At 47.2% G+C, this 18,380-nt stretch overlaps 1 protein-coding gene across 6 annotated transcripts in view; it reads right to left on the bottom strand.

The window, feature by feature from the left end:
• Positions 1-18,380, bottom strand: part of EHF (ETS homologous factor) — a 42,465-nt gene that overhangs the window by 5,070 nt on the left and 19,015 nt on the right. For 3 of the 6 annotated variants that reach the window (XM_006098074.3, XM_006098072.3, XM_023761812.1), the window contains exons 2-7: positions 15,794-15,893; positions 11,366-11,611; positions 8,814-8,876; positions 6,154-6,222; positions 5,968-6,036; positions 963-1,025 (exon numbers count right to left, since the gene is read on the bottom strand). In XM_006098074.3, the coding sequence (XP_006098136.1) occupies positions 963-1,025; positions 5,968-6,036; positions 6,154-6,222; positions 8,814-8,876; positions 11,366-11,611; positions 15,794-15,890 (607 nt within the window). In that variant the 5' untranslated portion in view covers positions 15,891-15,893. Of the gene's footprint in view, positions 1-962; positions 1,026-5,967; positions 6,037-6,153; positions 6,223-8,813; positions 8,877-11,365; positions 11,612-15,793; positions 15,931-18,380 lie in introns of all 6 variants that reach the window. The other 3 variants (XM_023761811.1, XM_006098073.3, XM_014463749.2) reach the window with 3 other exon arrangements.

Genomic DNA, 18,380 nt, shown 5'->3' with positions numbered 1-18,380 from the left:
GTAGTTAACTAGTGGCAAAATCAAGAGGAAAGAATAGGTGTTAGGTGGCCTATTTTTAGAGTATCTTCTAAGTATTGTTGACAACTGTTCTGGGATTCATTTCAACGTGTTACTTCCCCAGAAGGCAACTTTCAACCACTTTTATTTAGCAAGTACTTCACCCATTAAATCACTCCCACCCAGCAACTGTGCACACCGACTGGGTTCTAGTATTGTAACTCCTAGAACAGATGGGGGTGAGGTCTCCCTGAGGTTGCGGGGGTCAATTTAAAAATGAAGGGGTAACTGTAATAAGATTAGCAAATTCAATTATATCCCCCAGTAGACTTGTGACACACAAACCCACCCACGCCTGCCAGTTTGAGGGGCTCTGTGGGATGACCTGGAGTAGCAGATAAGGAAGATGGCCAGTTCCCTGCAATTTCTAGATTACACCATCTTCATTTATTTCTACACAACCCCCCCGCCCCTACACACACACACCTTATCTCTGATATTTCGCACACTTTCATAAGGTTTTATTATTGGGGACATACAACTTCAACCAAGGAGCACGGTTGAATCTTAAGAATAAAGTCATTTCTTGGAACAACAAGTCTACAAAGGTAGGAAGCCAACATTCAGCAAAAGCAAATAATACTGCATCTCAGCTGTTTCTCTCTATCTTTCTCCTCCTCCCCCGCTTTTTTTTTCTGGAGAAAGGGAACCTGCTAGCCCCATGGCTATAGGAAATCTCAGTTTTATAAGAACAAAGAACAGAATGAGACCATATATTCATTGGGGCTCCACTTCAGGGGGTTACTCTGCCAGTAAGTGTTGCCTCTATTTTCTCACCCTCCCCAGTCTGAGGTGAAGAATTGGAGGCAGCAGGCAGAGGCAACATTTGTCTAAAAACTAGTGGCCTCCAAGTATACCCAAGTTGAAGAACGGGCTAAGTGCCATCTGAAAGCCAGCCGACTTACTGTGCTTTTTGGTGTGGGACTTGGCAGGGTGGTCTTGCTCCTTCTTCACATCAGGCGACTCTGCTGAAGAGAAAAACAAGAGCTGTTTAATTTCCCTCTTCCCTTCAATTGTCATTTTCATTTCTTCATCTACCCCTGTAACCAATATTTATTGAGCACCTACTACATGCCTGGCACATTTCCAATACAAAACAGAGAGGATAACTGCTCTGGAAAAAATACTGCAGGGTAAGAACTGAGGATAGAAGTATGGAGATGGGACTAATTGGCAATTTCATATGAGGTGGTGGTTACAGAAGAGACCAGAAGGGCGTCAGGGAGACAGCCATGCAGAGAGCTTGTGCAAGAGTCTTCCAAGAATGAGAATAGTAAGTGCAAAGGCCCTGAGGTCAGTGTGAGTTTGCTATGTCCACAGAGCAGCAGGAAGCCAGTGTGCCAGTGAGCAAGGGGCAGAGGGGAGGAGGCCCGTACCATTAAGGCTTTGTGGGATCTTAGCCTGTATTCTGAGAGATCTGTTGAGCCACTGAAGGATTTAGGTCATTGAAAGGGTTTTTGTTTTTCATGATACAAAAATGTAAACATTTATAACAAAGAAAGACGGCTTTTAAGCCAAAGGAGGGCCTTTTTTGGCATGCAAGTTTACATTTTAATCAGCCTGACAAAGAGGCCATTGACTGGCCTGAGCTCAGTACAGAGGGCCACGCGGGCTATGGAAACACAGATTAGTTTAACAAATGACTCATTATGGTAACCCTGTGACTATCACCAGCAAGGAGATGACAGAGGCGGAATAAAACTTCTTGAAAAGAAAAATAAATGATCTAGCTCTGTGTGTGTGTGTGTGTGTGTGTGTACTTCCCATGTCCAAGGCAGATCTTAGCACACACAAAAAATCACACAATCAAAAATCCACCAGTTTTAATAGAGTAGTCCCTAAATGCAAGCCAGTTTTGCTAAGAAACTGGGCCAGCAAAATGCATCGCTTCTGCGTGTGTTACATTGGGACTTCTTAACCTAGGCTTCACTATCGTAGGTGTGGCCTTCAAGGGCATTTTGTACTGGCTGCATATATGCAAAGGGAGAGGGGCTGAAGCATTCATTCCATTGTCAAGAGTGGGCCATTATTCAAAAAAAAGTTTGAATAACCATTCACTCCTATTTTAAGTAGTTAAGAAGAACAGCTACTGATATTGAGCACTTACTATGGACAAGGCACAGAGCTAGGCATATTACCTGACTCACTTTATTTCATTCACACAATAACCCTGTGAGGTAGGTACTATTAAGACCCAGCATTTACAGCAATGAAGGAGCTGAGACACAGAGAGGTCAAATGACTTGTCTAAAGTCACACAGCCTGAGAGGGGAGCCAAGATGCTAACACGGTCAGTTTGAACCCAGAGCCTTTACTATAACCACTAGTCTCTGCCATTTCTTAAGCTGGTGGCACATAACAGATGTGATGAAAGTCTCCCCTGACGAGAATCAGGGCCAGTTCTCTAATTATGCTCTAGTTAGTGGGGGAAAGTCATTCCGTATTTCCCAGTGCGCAGGGACACACTCGCCGCTCTGATCACCCAGCCTGCCAGGACGCGGGGCTCCCAGCAGTTTCCCCGAGAGCCGTGGCAAGTTGGGGGAGAGAGATTTAATAAGATCTGGTCAGAAAAGGAACCTCTTGTTCTGGGTAAGATTTCCTCCCCTGGCTTTGTCAGCCAGAGACCCGCACCTGCCTTGGGTTTCTCTGAAATCCAGAAGGACAAATTCACAGGAAATGCAAGGAGACTTCACTCTCCCTCCCTGTAGGTTTCAGGGTGAGGTTGCAACATCCCATCAGGATGTGACAATATTGCAACAGGCCTGGCGCTCACCCCGGTTTCCAAGTGTACATCACTCTGACAGGGCCACGTTGTTCTTCAGACAAAGAGTGGCATTTACCCAGCAGGCCACAAGCAAAGCTCGTCTTCAAATGGCAGGGCCTTTATTTCAAAGCCAAGGTTGAATTCAGAAAAAAAAAAACCAGTGTCTCCCAGTTTATTGGCCCCAATCATTGCGTATGGGTTCCATGCTGGTGTCGAATCAATTTAAGGTAACTTTGTGAATAAGACGGAAACCTTAGACCCTTCTCCCCAGGAAAAAATGCACATATTGTTCACTTGTGAAAATCTGTGAACAATCCCAGCAGTTCATGGCTCACTTCCGAGTCCATGGACTCCAGATTAAAAAACCCCAGGCCAGATAGACCATGAGGGAATTTTCTCTCTGAGATGTCAGCCATTTACCTAGGCTAGATCTCCGTCCAGTTCGGAAAAGACCAAATAGAAATTATTCCCCAATACAAATGTTTCCATCATCGTACGGAGGATTATGCAGCCCAAAGCTAAAGGAAACCCTCATTCTTCCAGCCTCCTTGTGCGGTCCCGAGCGCGAGGGCAAGCTCTGGAATCCCTGAGCTGCCTTCACACTAAAACCTTTTGATCTGAAACCTCCCTTTAATATGATGGCCTCTCCCCCTCCTATTCCCCTCACCCCCAATAAAAGTCAAAACCTTTGAAGGCAGCCATGTGGTTAGGTGACTCATGCTTATAAAAGGAGGGCTCGCTCTGGGGCAGTGGTCCAGCTTGGCTTTCTCTCGCGGGGCGCCCAGGCCTCTCAGGCCAAGGTCTGGCCAGGGCAGGGGCAGCACGAAGCCCCGGGTTTATGATGCAAGAGCCAGATGGTGACTTCAGCTAAGCTGCTTCGCAAGAAGCGAAGATTAGAAGCATTTGCATATGATTCAGCTGTGAGCCATTTCTTTACGGGATATACAAATTTGAGTGTTATAATAGACCGTGCCACCCTAGCTTTAGGCTCAGCAAGTCGGTGAATAAACACATCAGGCCCGAGTTGGCGTGATTGGCTCGAGGACTATCGGGCAGATCAGGAACACTGGCGGCAGCCATTTTATGAAATGGGCAGATGGCAGGGAAATCAAAACAAAGGCCACTGCCCCGCCCGCCTTTATCACCGAGGGCATCAGTTTACCGGGCCTCGCCTTCGCTCCACTGGTAACTTGCATTAAAACATAGAAAGGTACTTAACTGCATTCATTCTAATGGGAGCATGAAAGGTAAAGACTCAGACAAACGACCACGCTCTCTCTCTCTTTTTTTTTTTTTTTGCTGGGGGAGGGGCTCTGGTCCCATCCAATAGACACTAAACTATACTGAAAGGAATTAATAATCACATATCCTACTGGAGGGCTGTTATGCCAAAGAATTTGGCAACCCCTGACACTCAATTGGTTCTTTAAGGGATAATTCTGGTGGAAGGCCTGAATTGATTATCTCATTTTCCAGCCTGTGTTACACTCTACACTCGTGGGGTAGGGATGAGGGGCAGGGGGATCATGGGGAGCAGATTTGTAAAGCCCATTTAAAGAAGGCCTTTTCAGAAATAGGAGACTGTGAGTTTTCTGCCGCTGCCAATCTGAAAGCAGGAACTGGCCTCTGGGGCCCCGCAGACGCTGAGGTTCAGAAGTCAGGACACGGAAGAGAGGCCTGGCGGGGAGGGCAGCAGGGCTGTGATTATGGCTTTTAGGCTTCCTAGGCGCCTCAAGACCTACCAACCCCCGAGGCTCAGGAAGTGGTTGGTTCCACCTTACTTCTGGTTGGAATCTTTTGCCATAAGCCAAAGACCCAACCGGAAGGACGTGGGAGGCGACACCTTAGGAAGTGTGAGAGGAAGTCAGAGGGGAGCAGGCGGGTGGTTTCCTCCGCTCTGAAACCTTGCTCAGGACGGGGTGGCAACGATTGCCACAGAAATGTTACCTCGATTGGCTCAGTTCCCCCAGAAGGGCAGATCCAGTGTTGGATCTGTTTCTTAATTTCCACAGATATGTAGAGTGACACAAAGTATGGGTCACTGGGGGGAGGGGGAAGTAGAGAGATGAATTGGCCTCAGTTCTTAACCTCAATTCCAGAAGCATTTACACTGGCTCCCAGCCCTGTCTCGTTCCAGGGGCTTGACCGTACAAAACCTCAAACCAAAAGCTTTCATTATTTCAGTTCTCAAAAACATACTCAGCAAAAGCAAAAAAAAAAAAAAAAGAGAGGGAGGAGGGGTTGTTGTTTGATTCTGTGCTTTCTTCCCCAAACACTCATTTAAATCCAAGGTCTGAAGTTGTCCCAAATTCAATTCCAAGAAAGGGCGATTCACTTGCGACAAGTCTAAGCTCCGTTTCACAGACCCAGACAGATCCACAAGTGCGCACCCAGATTGAAGGTCAACGGGAAACCCTCTATTCATCTCCCCAATGCACTCAGTCCTACCTGCTACATGCCAAGGTACCTATTTGTAAACGGAGGGGGGAGCATAATCTGAAAGGCCCTCTCTCAGACTTTGAGCAGACCAACCCTCTCATTCAATGTAACCTTGATTGAGTCATGGATAGCCAACAGGTGCATCTAATCTTAACCAAATACATACAACTAACGTGAACAGAATTCAAAAAGTGACTGGAGAGTCCTGATGAGCCAGGCTTCAAGAACTGACAAAATAGTGTGATTTCTGGGCTTCTGAAAATTTCCAGTTGCTCCCCCTCTACCCAAAGACCATTGCCACAGGTTCATGGACCTCCGTTAGACCTTCTTTCTCTAAAGCCAAATAGTTTATCGAAAATCAAATATAGCCTTCTTCCCCCATAAGTATACTCAAGTATGAATAATTTTATCAGACAGTTTCCCAAGAGCCAGTTTTTGTTGAAAAGAGAGTTTTTGTTATCACAAGAAGAGTGACGTGGTTTCACAGGAGACAAACACTTTTCCTAGAGGCACCCGCACTGGTCATATTCCATGTACAAATATTGGCTCAAAAGCAGATCTTTTATGAATAGTAACTCTGTCCCTTTCCTCGCCTTTTAAGGAGAAAGACTCCAGCAAAGTGGAAACATAGGATGTTGGCCATTCTCATTAACGCTCAGTAAACGACTTACATGAGGCACACAGCCTCTGATGTCAGGACAACTTACCTACAGGAAGGTGATTGGTGGTTGTCATGGAGATCTGGGCTCGGCAGAATGTTTTGCTGTCCAACAAATCTGTAGCCATGAAAAGATAAAGGACATTGAAAGCTCCCTCTGACGACAGAACTTTTTAGCTATTAGGAGAGCAAAATCAGAAAGTAAAAGGGCATGCAGTGCTGGGGAGTTAGTTACCTACTGTGCTACCATAGTTGGTGTCATATAAATAGTTTTCTTCTTTCCAGGTGTTCATGATGGAAGGGTCTACAAAGGACAGAAAATGGGAACGGTCAGCAATCATCATCCCTGGGGAGGAGCTTCCCTTTTCTAACTCATGGCTCATTAGGGAGGCATAGGAGCTAGGGGGTGGTCCCCAGAGAGTAGGGAGACAATGCTACTCCAGCCACCTGTTACTTTATAATAATGTTACCCTCTGTTTCTTCCAGTGTCCTGGGGAAATGGACTTTGCTATAGCCCTATCCGTGTGTTCTGCACCCGTTGCATTGTGGGGGAAGTTGCAACAGTGGAATTCTGACCTAGACCAATGCTTGGGTTTCCTAGGAATTTTCTCAGACTGCACATGGCAGGGGGTGGGTTCAGGAGCCTGACCTTGTCTTGCATTCTACTACACAGGGACCGGAATATTTTTACACTAGAAAAAGACATTGTTAGAGACAAATAAATTCATGATTAATGAACAGCTTTTTTTTTCCAGTAATATGTTCCTGGGAGAATTAATGATGTTTCCGTCAGAAAAAAAAAAGTCTAGTCATTTTCATCATAGTGTCTTCATTGCTGCAATCCAGAGAGATCTCTCCTCAAGTTGAGCGACAGCCCCCTCCCTCTAGGATTTCTCCAATTAGCTTAAGGGACAACGTGAAATTCTCAAAACACAAATCCAACAACTGTTAAGAGTAGGGCCCCATTGCCTCATCTTGCAAAAGCATCTCTCTCTCTCTCTCTCTCTCAGCAAGCATGCCTGACTCTGATTGACTCTTCAGATTTCAGATTCAAAGGAAACTCCCCTCTACCTACCCCAAATGAAGCCCAACTCCTACGCAACCCCCACATCTGGGCTAGTCTCCAACAGAAGCATTTTCTTTCCTGGCTGGCCGAGAGCTGCAAGATCTGGCAAGGAGTTCTCACCTCGCTCGTCCCTACCAGGAACTTCCTGCTTTCTTCTCTTCACAGATCAAGGCTGCCCTCGGCTCCCCTCCTGCCCGGCTTCTGAATTTCTGGGCCGGGTGGTAAGTCACTGGCCGAGTTTCATTTTGTTTTTACAACATAAAAGGTATAAAACCTGAGTCACTGGCTAAGTCCTCTTGTTTACGACACAGGGATTTAGCTGGTATTTTAACTAATAGCTACGTGTTTGGGCACTCCAAGCCCAATCTCTTGGGGTTACACCCTCTCTCCTTGTTGGGTCACCTCGTACACCTGTTGTTGTCTCTGAAAACAAACTGAACCAAAAGGTTTGGAGGTGTTGGCCCCTCTGTGAGCCTCTTCTCCCCTCCTCCCTGGGCGGACCTTCTCCTCCACCCTTTGGCTTAGCTTTTCTGAACTGGCAACACAAGAATGTCTGGATGGTCAAGGAGGAATTATCAAGTTACTTGGGACCTCTGCATGCCATCCTGGCTACGGTGGGGCTATCTGCCCGGTCACTGTGGGGGTGGGGCACACCATCTCTCTACTAACCCCTTGTGTCTGCCTCTACGACAGCCAGACCCATAAAGCACAGACCATCCAGGTAACCCAACCCCTGGTCTGTGGGAGAAGGCAGAGCTAGGAAAAGCTAATTAACATGCTTAGCAGCTATTGTTTTTGGCTTTAATGATAGTAGACTAGCCCCCTTATAAAAGAGCAAATAATTGCATGGGGCCAATTTGGGCTCTGGGTGGCTCACAAATCACTCCTACTCCTAGGTGCAATTCTGCCCTTAATGGCTGGCACGCAACCCTCAGGCAGGCCTGCGGGCTCTCATGGCTTGCAGCCTCACCGATGAGGACCTGGGCCCTGGAGCAGTGGCAGCTGCACAGTCTCATCATGGCCAGTGGACTTTCAGGGACTTGCATAGCTCCCCTTAGACCAAGAGGCCATAGGCCAAAGGTCAATGTGCAAGGACATCTGATTTGTGCAAGGCCACTGGGCAAAACTTCTTGAGGCAGTTATTGCCCCCTGCAAGTCTCCAGGGGTGACCGGAAGTCCCCAGGTGAGAGATTAGGATGGGGGAAGGAGAACAAAAATGAATAGAGATACCATGGGACTGCAGACCCCATTGAGAGCCCAGAGTAATCTTTCACCTAAAAGAGCACAGAAAGCAGAAGTTGGGTTCCATAGCTGCCTTTGACATTCCTACGGAACCTCTGAGAGCCCTAGAAACCACAGTAAGTACAACAGCAAGTCTGCATCTTCGTCCTTTTTGTGTAACACTCCTACCAAGGGAGGGGGAGAGGGAGAAACATAAACCCTTCCTCTTCTCTCCCCTTGCTTCTCCTAACTTGGTCAAGTCCCCTGACTCTGTGGTGAGAAGGAGGCCCACAGAGACTCTGCAATTTTCCCAGCTCCTGGAGCGGAGCCTGGATGATGTCCTGACCAGTAGTGGGAAGCAGAGAAGTGTGGGCAGAATTGGTCTCACCATCAGTCTAGAAATCAGAAATAGTTGGCAGTCACTGGTCCCAAGCCCAGGGGATGAGGCTCACAGAGGGTGGCCCCTTGGAGACAGCCAGGGAAGAGGCGTCCCTGGGTTTCCTGCCAAAATACTGGCTCCTTCCTGCTCCCACACTCCCTCGCACTCACTCCCCATTGTCCCCCTCAGGGATTTGCCTACCAAGTTGGCTCTCTTTGCTACTACTCACCCGTTTGTTCAGTCTTGACAATGACATTGTGTGTGGACTGGAACAGGTCACTGCTGCACTGGCCTGTGAAGGGCAGAGTGGGAAAGTCAGAGCGGGCCTGCAGGGAGCCAAAACTTAAACAAGGACGGAGCTGACTTCTGGGAAGAGCTTCTGCTAGTCCCACTGCCTGATCGCCTGACCACCTCTGTTTGCTTATGGGAGGGGGCTTCCCTCTCTGGATCTAAAAACTCAAGCCTGCACTTCCTGGCACAGAAAAATCGGTAGCTCGGGCACCCACATCGGATGGAATTATTTGGCCTTGTATAGGGAAGGCATCCAGTCTGGTGGCAATAGAATTTCAGAAGTTAGAAGACCAGTGTTCCACTAGGAACTGCAAGGTACTTCGCCTTCCTGGGTCTTGGTTTCCTCATCTGTAAATTTAGGGGATTAAACTAGATAAAGTCATTACTAGATGGTATCTAAGGTGCTTTCCCAGCTAAGATATGACACGAGATGAAAACGCAAATATAAGGAAAACCAGTTTAATTTAACTGGCTTTATTCTTCTTTGATCTTAAAAGTAATCAAATTTATTTTTATTAGATCCAATCTATGAGCTATGGCTGGGTAAATGCAGTGATTCTTCCCTTCTTTATTCCTTGTAATTCCTCTCTGGATGTGTCATAAGTAAAAAAGCATGTATAAACAGATGAATAAAAGTCATATGATTTTTCTCCCTAGCCAGATTATAAATATCTCAGGAGCAGGGGTCATGCTCTAACCTCTCTGGCCTTCAGTTGTCCCATCTGTAAAATGGGTACAATATTTATTTTCTCAGAAAGTCATTAAATGAATCAACTCACTTAGCATGCCTAGGATACGTAAACACTTAATAAATGTAAGTTAATGGAATGTCTACAAAAAGGCAAACAATAATCAAAGGTGAGAAATCTGGTCATTAGCCACTTCCAGAGGCACCAGCAGCACCCAATGGGACCAAACAAGTCATGGAAGGTCAGAGATGGAAGGTCAAAGACAGCCACATCACCTCCCAGGACTCCCCACCTTGGGCTTCAATCAGGGCAAAGCTTTGAAGGTCTGGATTTAATTGGAGGTGGGAAGGTAAATATTTTTAATTCCTCAAGTGTAAGTCTGCTCTTTCTGAAGATTCCTGGGGATTATTTATAGAGCCTTGTTTGGTTTGGTTCTAGTAAAAGAAAAATGTGCAACCATGTCTGTGAGGTGGGGGGGCGGGGGGGGGGGGGAGAAGGAAGTGCCCAGGAGCTGAATGAGGTCATCCAAAATGGCCAGCACCGAAGCCGGCTCGGTGCCCAGGCGGGGACCTGCTCAGCGTTGACGGCAGCTGTCAGGGACCAAATATGGCACATAGCCCTGGGTCTCATGCTTTCCAAAGCCCCAGCTACCTGCCCACATACAGGTTCTGCTAAGACAGACTTGACCATTCTGATGTGGACAGGCCAGCTCACTCTTGTTGTCTATCACTGCTTTCCAAAATAGCCGTCGTTCTCAGAGGAGCCAGTTGTTTTTTTTTTTTTTTACAGCCATTAGCAGGGCAACTTTATGCCAGTGTCAAAGACATTCTGCAAGACAAGTTGTCTGCCCACTATGTCTTACAAGCCATAGAATGTGTGCGTGTGTGTATAAGCTATCGCGATGCACAGTGTTTAAATGGTGGCTGGCAGGGGGCTAGGTGAGACCTTGAAAGAGAGACATTTGACCTGGCCTGAATGGCTCAATGGTTGAGCATCAACTTGTGAGCCAGGAGGTCACAGTTTGATTCCCAGTCAGGGCACATGCCCAGGTTGCAGGCTCAAACCCCAGTGTGGAGTGTGTAGGAGGCAGCAGATCAATGACTCTCTCATCATTGTTGTTTCTCTCTCCCTCTCCCTTCCTCTCTGAAATATATATATATATATATATATATATATATATGATTTTTTTTTTAAGAAAGACATTTGGCTCTAAGGGCAGCACCAACTCCAGAAATCACTGCAGAAACTTCCTACACGTGTCCAGACCATTAGCTCTAACTCCCTTTTTTGTTGTTGTTACTTAACAGAACTTCTAAGAATCTGCTGAAATATTGTAAGTCTGCTCCCCTTCCCTCCCAAAACACAAACATAGACCTAATTTTGCATATCTTCTTACTATCTTAGGTTCCATCTTAAGAACCTCGGTCTGGAAGTTTTGAAAAAAAAATAGTCATGATGATCTCAGCAAGCAAGTAACTGGGAATTAAGCTATCAAACCCTGTTTGCAAGTCAAAGAGGAAAGGTTTTCTGAGAGGAGCGAGTATTCTGTGAATACCCTGCTAGCACATCTCCTGGATCATCGGCCACAGGAGAGAGTTAAATTACACTTTGTTTGTATGGGTCTTGACACACTCACAGCCTAGTTTTTCTGCTTGTTCTCTCCCCTCCCTTCTACTTCCCTGTCTTGGAAACAGTAATTTGGAGGTGAGACCATCCTTTGATGCCCCTGACTAGGATCCCTGCTGGCTGCAGAGACTTTGCTCTTCTCAGCTGACTCCTAGCGAGATGGAAAGACAATCACCGTTCCACTTGAGATGCTGCAAGTTGCTGTAAAGGAGCTGCCCCGCCGTCCCCGCCGCCCGGATGAACTCCTGCAAACTCATGTTGCACAGGTGCTCGCCGTTGATGTCGAACTCCTGGAAAGGGATGCAGCTGGCGTCCAGCTGGTTGGTGTCCAGCAGGTGCTGGAGCCATTCCCACACCTGGTACTTGGTCCAATACTGAGGATGGATTTCATGCCACTGGCCTCCAAAAAATCCACTGGAAACTGCAAAACAGGGGGTGGTTCTGAGTGACCCATGGTTGTTCCTGGGCATAATCCCAGACAGGGGTGGGGTGGGGTGGGGATGCATCACTGGCTGCCGGAAGTCATGAGGATCAGATCACAACCACAGTCCCTGTGCACCAGAGGGGGCCGGAGCAGGAGACAAGCTCTGTAGAGGAGGCCCTTGGAAGTGTGGTCCTATTTCTAGTTGTGATGGGGCCATGCATTTAGCCCCTGTGCATCTTGATGCCTTCTTCAGTATCAAATACTTACCCCTGGGAGCTGGATGAGGACAGGAGGCCTGAAATACTCTGAGATCTTGAGTTTATTCCCCACCTTCCCCAAAGTTCCATGAAAGAGAAAGCATTGCTGGTTTCAGCAACTTATTAGATATTGTTCACCCCTACATAGTTCTCTTTCTCTCTTCTTCCCCCTGTCTCCCTCCCATCTTCTTCTCTCTCTTACACACACATATACACATCCACATCTCAAATTCAGACCATTTTCAGCCAAAAGTGAGGCCTGAGAGTAAGGTTCTTTTCTCTATGATGCCTTTGCTTCTCCTCACAGTGGTCCAGGTTCCTCATCCGCTAACTGTGCTGACCCATCCCTGCCCCACACTGGTTACTATAGCTACTACGAGGTCATTTCCTTACACAGTTACCTTAACTTAGGTCGCTTCCCATCAGCCACTGAAATTAGGCACAAAACTGCCAAGCCACGCATTGAGGCTCTTCACTAGCTATTGATTCTTCTATGGCCTTTTTTCTATGTTGTTCTTTCAGGCAAGTTTCTATTCTACCAATCGCTCCCTGTTGAATTCCTACCCAGCTTTCAAACTCTGACCACCCCACGAGGGAAGTCATCACAGACTCCCATTCACTGTGAGGGCTGCTGTCCTGTGAATCGCCAGGAGACGTGTTGGGTATTTCTCATAATGACTTTTGTCGTGTTCTGCTTTCCTTTAGGAGTATCTAAGTACTGTCTTATTCTCCTCTGTAAATTGTATGCTCAAGGTCATGGGCCCTGTCTCACGCATCTTTGTACCTCCAATGAAAACTATCTTAGAGGCCTTGCCATCTTAGGCCCTCGCTATAGATTTCTTTAGTGGAATTTGTTGCTGAAAAAGAAATAATGTGGGCACCTGAAAGAGTTGTGAGGTGCATTCACAAGATGGTTAGTTCAAATACCAGTGAAGAAAATTTCATTCCAGCCAATAAGAGTTGCTACGTTTAGTATAGGCTAACCATCTGTGTATGGTTACCATCTCATGCTCTCTTCAGAGAACATCATCAGCCCAAAGTCCTAGGGGATGGAGAAGAGAGAGCCAGCCAGCCTTTGGGGGCATGTAACAGGGCTGAGAGGTCTTATGGTCTCCTTGTAAACAGAGATCTAGGGGGAATAGCTCTCTTCTGGAAAGGTGGGGGACAGGGGCTAGGGCAGTGATGGCGAACTCATTTTTTTGGTTGATTTTTCTTTGTTAAATGGCATTTAAATATATAAAATAAATATCAAAAATATAAGTCTTTGTTTTACTATGGTTGCAAATATCAAAAAATTTCTATATGTGACACGGCACCAGAGTTAAGTTAGGGTTTTTCAAAATGCTGACACGCCGAGCTCAAAAGGTTCGCCATAGCTGGGCTAGGGGAATACACTGTTGCAGCCCACTAAGCTGAAGCAGGGGAAATCTGGCTGAACCTGATACACAGATATTCCTATAAACTCAAGGGTGGAATGTGTAGCACAAGAAAACTGTCCCTAACTTTTGCTTCAAGGTCATCATACACCAGTACTTCTCAAACCTTGATGTAGATATGAATCACCAGGGAATGTAGTTCAAATGCAGATTCTGATTCCAAAGAATCCTGAGCGTCTGCATTCCTAACAAGCTTCCACTGGATGATGATGATGATGGTGGTGGTGATGGTAATGGTGATTATCTGTAGATACAGTTTGAGTTGCAAGGAGCTAAAGAACCCCTAAAGATTGGATTCCCATAATGCCCACGGCCTAGCTCTCAGGAGAGGCTGAAGGGGGAATGTTCCCAACCCAATCCCACTTTTGCTCACACCTTCAGAATCCATCCCCCGCTTCCAGATTTCAGGAGCACTAAGACCAGGAGGTCCAGATGATTTAGGCATGAAGGTGGCTGCTTGGGTAACAGCTGCCACTCACAGTGGGTACTTTATCTCTCATACCTCACGGCCAGACAAAAGCAGCCCTACACCCTCAGCTTGGGCCCTGAAGCAGAAGCCAGTGGTAGAGAGGAATGGGGACAAGGATTGGGAAAATCTAGTCCAAAAATTAAATTACATAGAAATATTTCCAGATATATAAACACACAGAGCTTAGACTGGATGTTTCCAATTCCTCTTCATTTTGGAGGTCTCACAATACAGCTGTTTAAGGAGGGGATATTTTCGTGTGGTTCCACGAGTCTTTGTTCTCTTTTTTCTAAAATAATTGTGTCGCCCTAACCGGTTTGGCTCAGTGGATAGAGCATCGGCCTGCGGACTGAAGGGTCCCAGGTTCGATTCCGGTCAAGGGCATGTACCTGGGTTGCGGGCACATCCCTAGCAGGGAGTGTGCAGGAGGCAGCTGATTGATGTTTCTCTCTCATCGATGTTTCTAACTCTCTATCCCTCTCCCTTCCTCTCTGTAAAAAATCAATAAAATATATATTTTTTAAAAAATAAATAGAATAAAATAATTGTGTTGTTATGACAGTGCAGCTCTGGGAGTGCAAACAAGAGGCAGTCGCTCTCAATAACCCAACAACCTGCCTGCAGTAATTTCTTCTCTCAACTGCACATGACCCAGATGAAAGGATCGCTCCTGACAGTGCATCTTGTCGGAACTTCAAAGCACCAGAGACTTTTATATGAAATTGCCTGGAAAATTCTCCCCATCAGCCAGTGGACTGGTCAGATTCCTGAAATTTTAGATTCCTAAGAGTTCAGCTCTTCTCGGTCTTTCAAAGGACTTCCCCCACCCCATCAATCATGACCAGGAGCTGGGCCTTCTGGGAGGCCTCTGGAAATTAAGAAATAGAAGCAGCACCTACATTCTACTCCCTGCTGAACAAATGGCCCCAGCTTTCAACTAAGCAAACAGGAAAAATGCCGTTTAATGGAGGGTCCAGTCTGAAGACCCTTCCTGCTCTATTTAGAGTCCTCCTTGGAGGTCCCACAGCAACAGAAAACGACACTGCCCAGAAAAGGCAGCAGTGTGGTGGGCCAGGTGACCATGCAAGGGAAGGTCACCTGTGCACGCTTTCAACCATGTTTGGCTGGGGTTCCGTGTTAAGAGACAGAGCTGCACATGGACCAGCTGCAATTGGAGAGCATAATCCTTCGATTATCCTCCCACTCCTCCTCGGACTCTGCTCACAACAGGCCTTTTCCATTTTTTAGGGGAGTCGGAGCAGCCTCTGGAGTGGAGATCAGCAGCAGGTGCGGGGGTAGAAGACTCAGAGCTCCTTAAAGCCCCGCAGTTCACCGCCCAGCAGTCTGCCCCAACTGAATGCCTTCACACGGGGTGTGGGGCCCTGATTCAGCAACCACTTTATTCAGTTTCGCTTCTACAGTAAGCCACGGGCTTGGTCACCAAACCCTCTCTAAGCCCCACCACCAACCCCTCCCTCTTCTAATCAATAGGTTCTAGATTAAAGCACCAAAGGGGGGCCCATGGTCTCCTGGCAAGTGTCTTCTCCCCTGACAAAGGTAGGTCACTGGAGCATGAAATAAAAAGTTGAAGCCGCTAAACCCTCTCCTCCTCGAATTCCATGCTTCCGTGCAACACACACACACACACACACACACACACACACACACACACACGCCTTTCTCTCCTATCCTATCTGGATATCCTAAGCCAAATACTGTTAAAAGTTTCAACAGGCGGCCTTCCCTTTGGGCATCTCCTCTCCAACCCTATCTGCCAGGCTGCCCACCCAGAACCTTGAATCTTGGGAGGAAACCATGACATCTATCAAGTGGGCTTCAGCCTGCAGCACCGGGGGCCTAGAGAGAACTCCAGCACGAAGACTTTCCCCCGTCCCCGCGGTTCCTCACATCTCCTGCCGCATCTCATACCTTAAGTTGGAAAACGAAGCCTCATAAAAGCGAAGCAAAACCCCCCTGAGACTCAGCACCCACAGGAGGGGGGCAGGGAGGGGCTTACCATTGCACATGGGGTAGCTGTCTGTCCAGGTGGGCTGCTGGTGGAGGAGGTTGTTGCTGGGGTTGAGATTCATCACACCACTTCCTTCCAGAATCATGATCTGTAAGGCGATCACACAACCTGTTCAGTCAGTGCCTCTTGGACAAACGTCACCGGAGAGTACAGGTCAGAGAGTTAATTTAGGAGGAAAGGGAAAAAGAATTTGCCCTTCCCACCATGGCCTCCAAAGCCTATTGCTACGGCCCTTTCCGTAAAAGCAAAACTCACTGGCAATTAAAAATTCCCAGGTTCAGTTTTCATATGCACGAGGCAAGTTTTTACAGCCGCCCATTCATAAATGAATAATCTCCGATCGGGAGTGAAGCGAAGGGAAAACGCAATACCTGCTCACCGGGCGCGTCTGGCCAGAAGCCAAGCCTTTTTTTTTTTTTTTTTTTTAACAATAGTGAAAATGCCAAAGAGATTTTGTTTAAAGTGGAATTGCAAACAATGAAAATCCAAGCTGGTAGAGGCACAGACCTGGCACCTGCGTGGGAGTCCTAGCCCACCAGGCAGGCCCTCACCCGGGCACCCAGCAAGTGTATCTGCCACGGGTGGGCAGGGGTCAGAGGGCCTCGGTCATATTTCATCCAGAGCTCCTCTAGCATCTGGCTGCATGATAACATCAGGAATCCATTGGTTTCCCTGACAAGATACTGCCCCTCCCCTGCCTTCCCAATACGAATTCTGACCAGCTTTCTCTCTCCTCTTAGACTATCATAAGCTCCGAAAGTGACCGAGCGGTGACTTTTTCAGTCTGAGGGCTCATTTTCTCAGTAAAGGGCCTAGGAGAAGAGCCTGTCTTCCATGGGCTTGCTTGAATTTGTTAAACAATGTACAAATTTTACACTTTGAAAATACTTCTTCACTTCTCCAGCATCTATCATGTTCTCACCCCAAGCCAGGCAACCTTCCACCTTCAGACCTCAGCCCCATGCGAATGAATGAATGCTCAGTCATTCAAAAGGAGATCAGCCAGGTTCCAGAGGTGCTTGACCCTTACTGGGATCTGGAAGGGAACCTGCACTCCCTAAATGTTGGGGTAGGGACAGGGAGCCAGCTTCATAGCAGCAGATCATGGAAAATGTTCTGCCTGTTTGGGGGGGGGAAGATCTTGTATCCTTAAGTGTCCCCCAGGATCAAAGTGCCCACCCAGAGTGGTTCCAGCCCAGAAAACCCCTTGCTCTGATTTAGCCACCGCTCCTTTGGTTCTGTGGAGGGCCTGGGGGGCGGGGGGGGGGGCCTGGAAAAGGAATACAAAATCATTCGTGTATTCATTTATTCAACAAAAATGTATCAGCCCTATAATAGTCTGGGCATTGTCTTAGGTACTAGGGACAGAGGAGTGATGAGGAGTTAATTAGGTTAGACAGAAACCTTTATGATGATTATAACTAAATAGATCTGAGCCTGTTCTTATCGTCATCACAGTTGTTTGGCAGAAATTGGGCCTGAATCCAGTCTATGTAGAAGATGAGAACGGGCCTTGATTGGAGATTAAATTAGTTCCTACACCTTAAGCACTTGGCACAAAATAGGACACGGCTCCATGAAGGTGTCACTATGAGGAGAGGCGCAATCTTTTTGGATAACCTGAACCAGAAACAGCCATGGGTTTCAGTTCTCTGACGCAAACACCTAAAGAAAGTGACTAAATTGATTTTTTAAAAATATGTTATTGCTTTTTAGAGAGAGAAGAAGGGAGAGGGAAAGACTCAGAGAGAGAAACATCAATCCGTTGTCTCCCGCACACACCCTGACCAGGGATTGAACCCACAACCTGGGCATGTGCCCTGACTGGGAATCGAAACAGAGCCCTTTCCTTACACAGGATGACGCTCAACCAACTGAGCCACCCTGGCCAGGGCGACCAAATTGCTTTTTAAGTTCCCTTACAGAAACCTCTTTGATTCTTACCCTCAGAGAAGGAAAAACAAGCAAACAAAAAAACAACTGAAAGCTTTCCCTTTTCCACAATAACTGGGCCTTTTCCCATCCAACTTTTTAGAACAATCTCCGTAAAGCTAAGAAATCAGGTGAGGGACTTCAAGGCAAAAGAAAACCTCTCAGTCCCCAGAAGGGTGGCTGGGGAAGGGAAGGGGCATGGCCGGTCTCCTGTTTGCTCAAGGCCGGGCTTGTTCCTCACCAAAATGTGCTCAACCACAAGCAGTAAAAAGGTTACTGTTTAACCCTGAAAGGGCTGAAGCTCAGAGCCCAGCCCATCTGCAGGGAGGAATAGGCCCTCCAGGCTGGGGGGATGGGCAGGGAAGCCTTCCCTGAAACTATTATTTCACAAGGATCTGCCTGCAGGGCTGTTTCTAAGTGGCCATTTCAGTGGAAGCGAGACCTGCCCTGGCCAATTCTGAGTTACCTCCTTGGTTGGCTCAGACCTGTCACCACTTCCCAAAAGAAAACCCCAGGAGGCAGGGTGATGTAAGGGCTAAACTCCGGGGTTTGGGAGCTGGGGAGACGCAGGCTCAGATCCTCGTTCCCCCGGTTACTGTGCCTGACCTTGAGCCGCTTCCAAGTCTCTTTAGCCAAACACTTT

Source organism: Myotis lucifugus, unplaced genomic scaffold (assembly GCF_000147115.1).
Source record: "Myotis lucifugus unplaced genomic scaffold, Myoluc2.0 scaffold_218, whole genome shotgun sequence".
NCBI classification, from domain to species: Eukaryota; Metazoa; Chordata; class Mammalia; order Chiroptera; family Vespertilionidae; genus Myotis; species Myotis lucifugus.
Note: the sequence above shows the minus strand (reverse complement) of the source record. Positions and strands in the feature narration are given on the sequence as shown.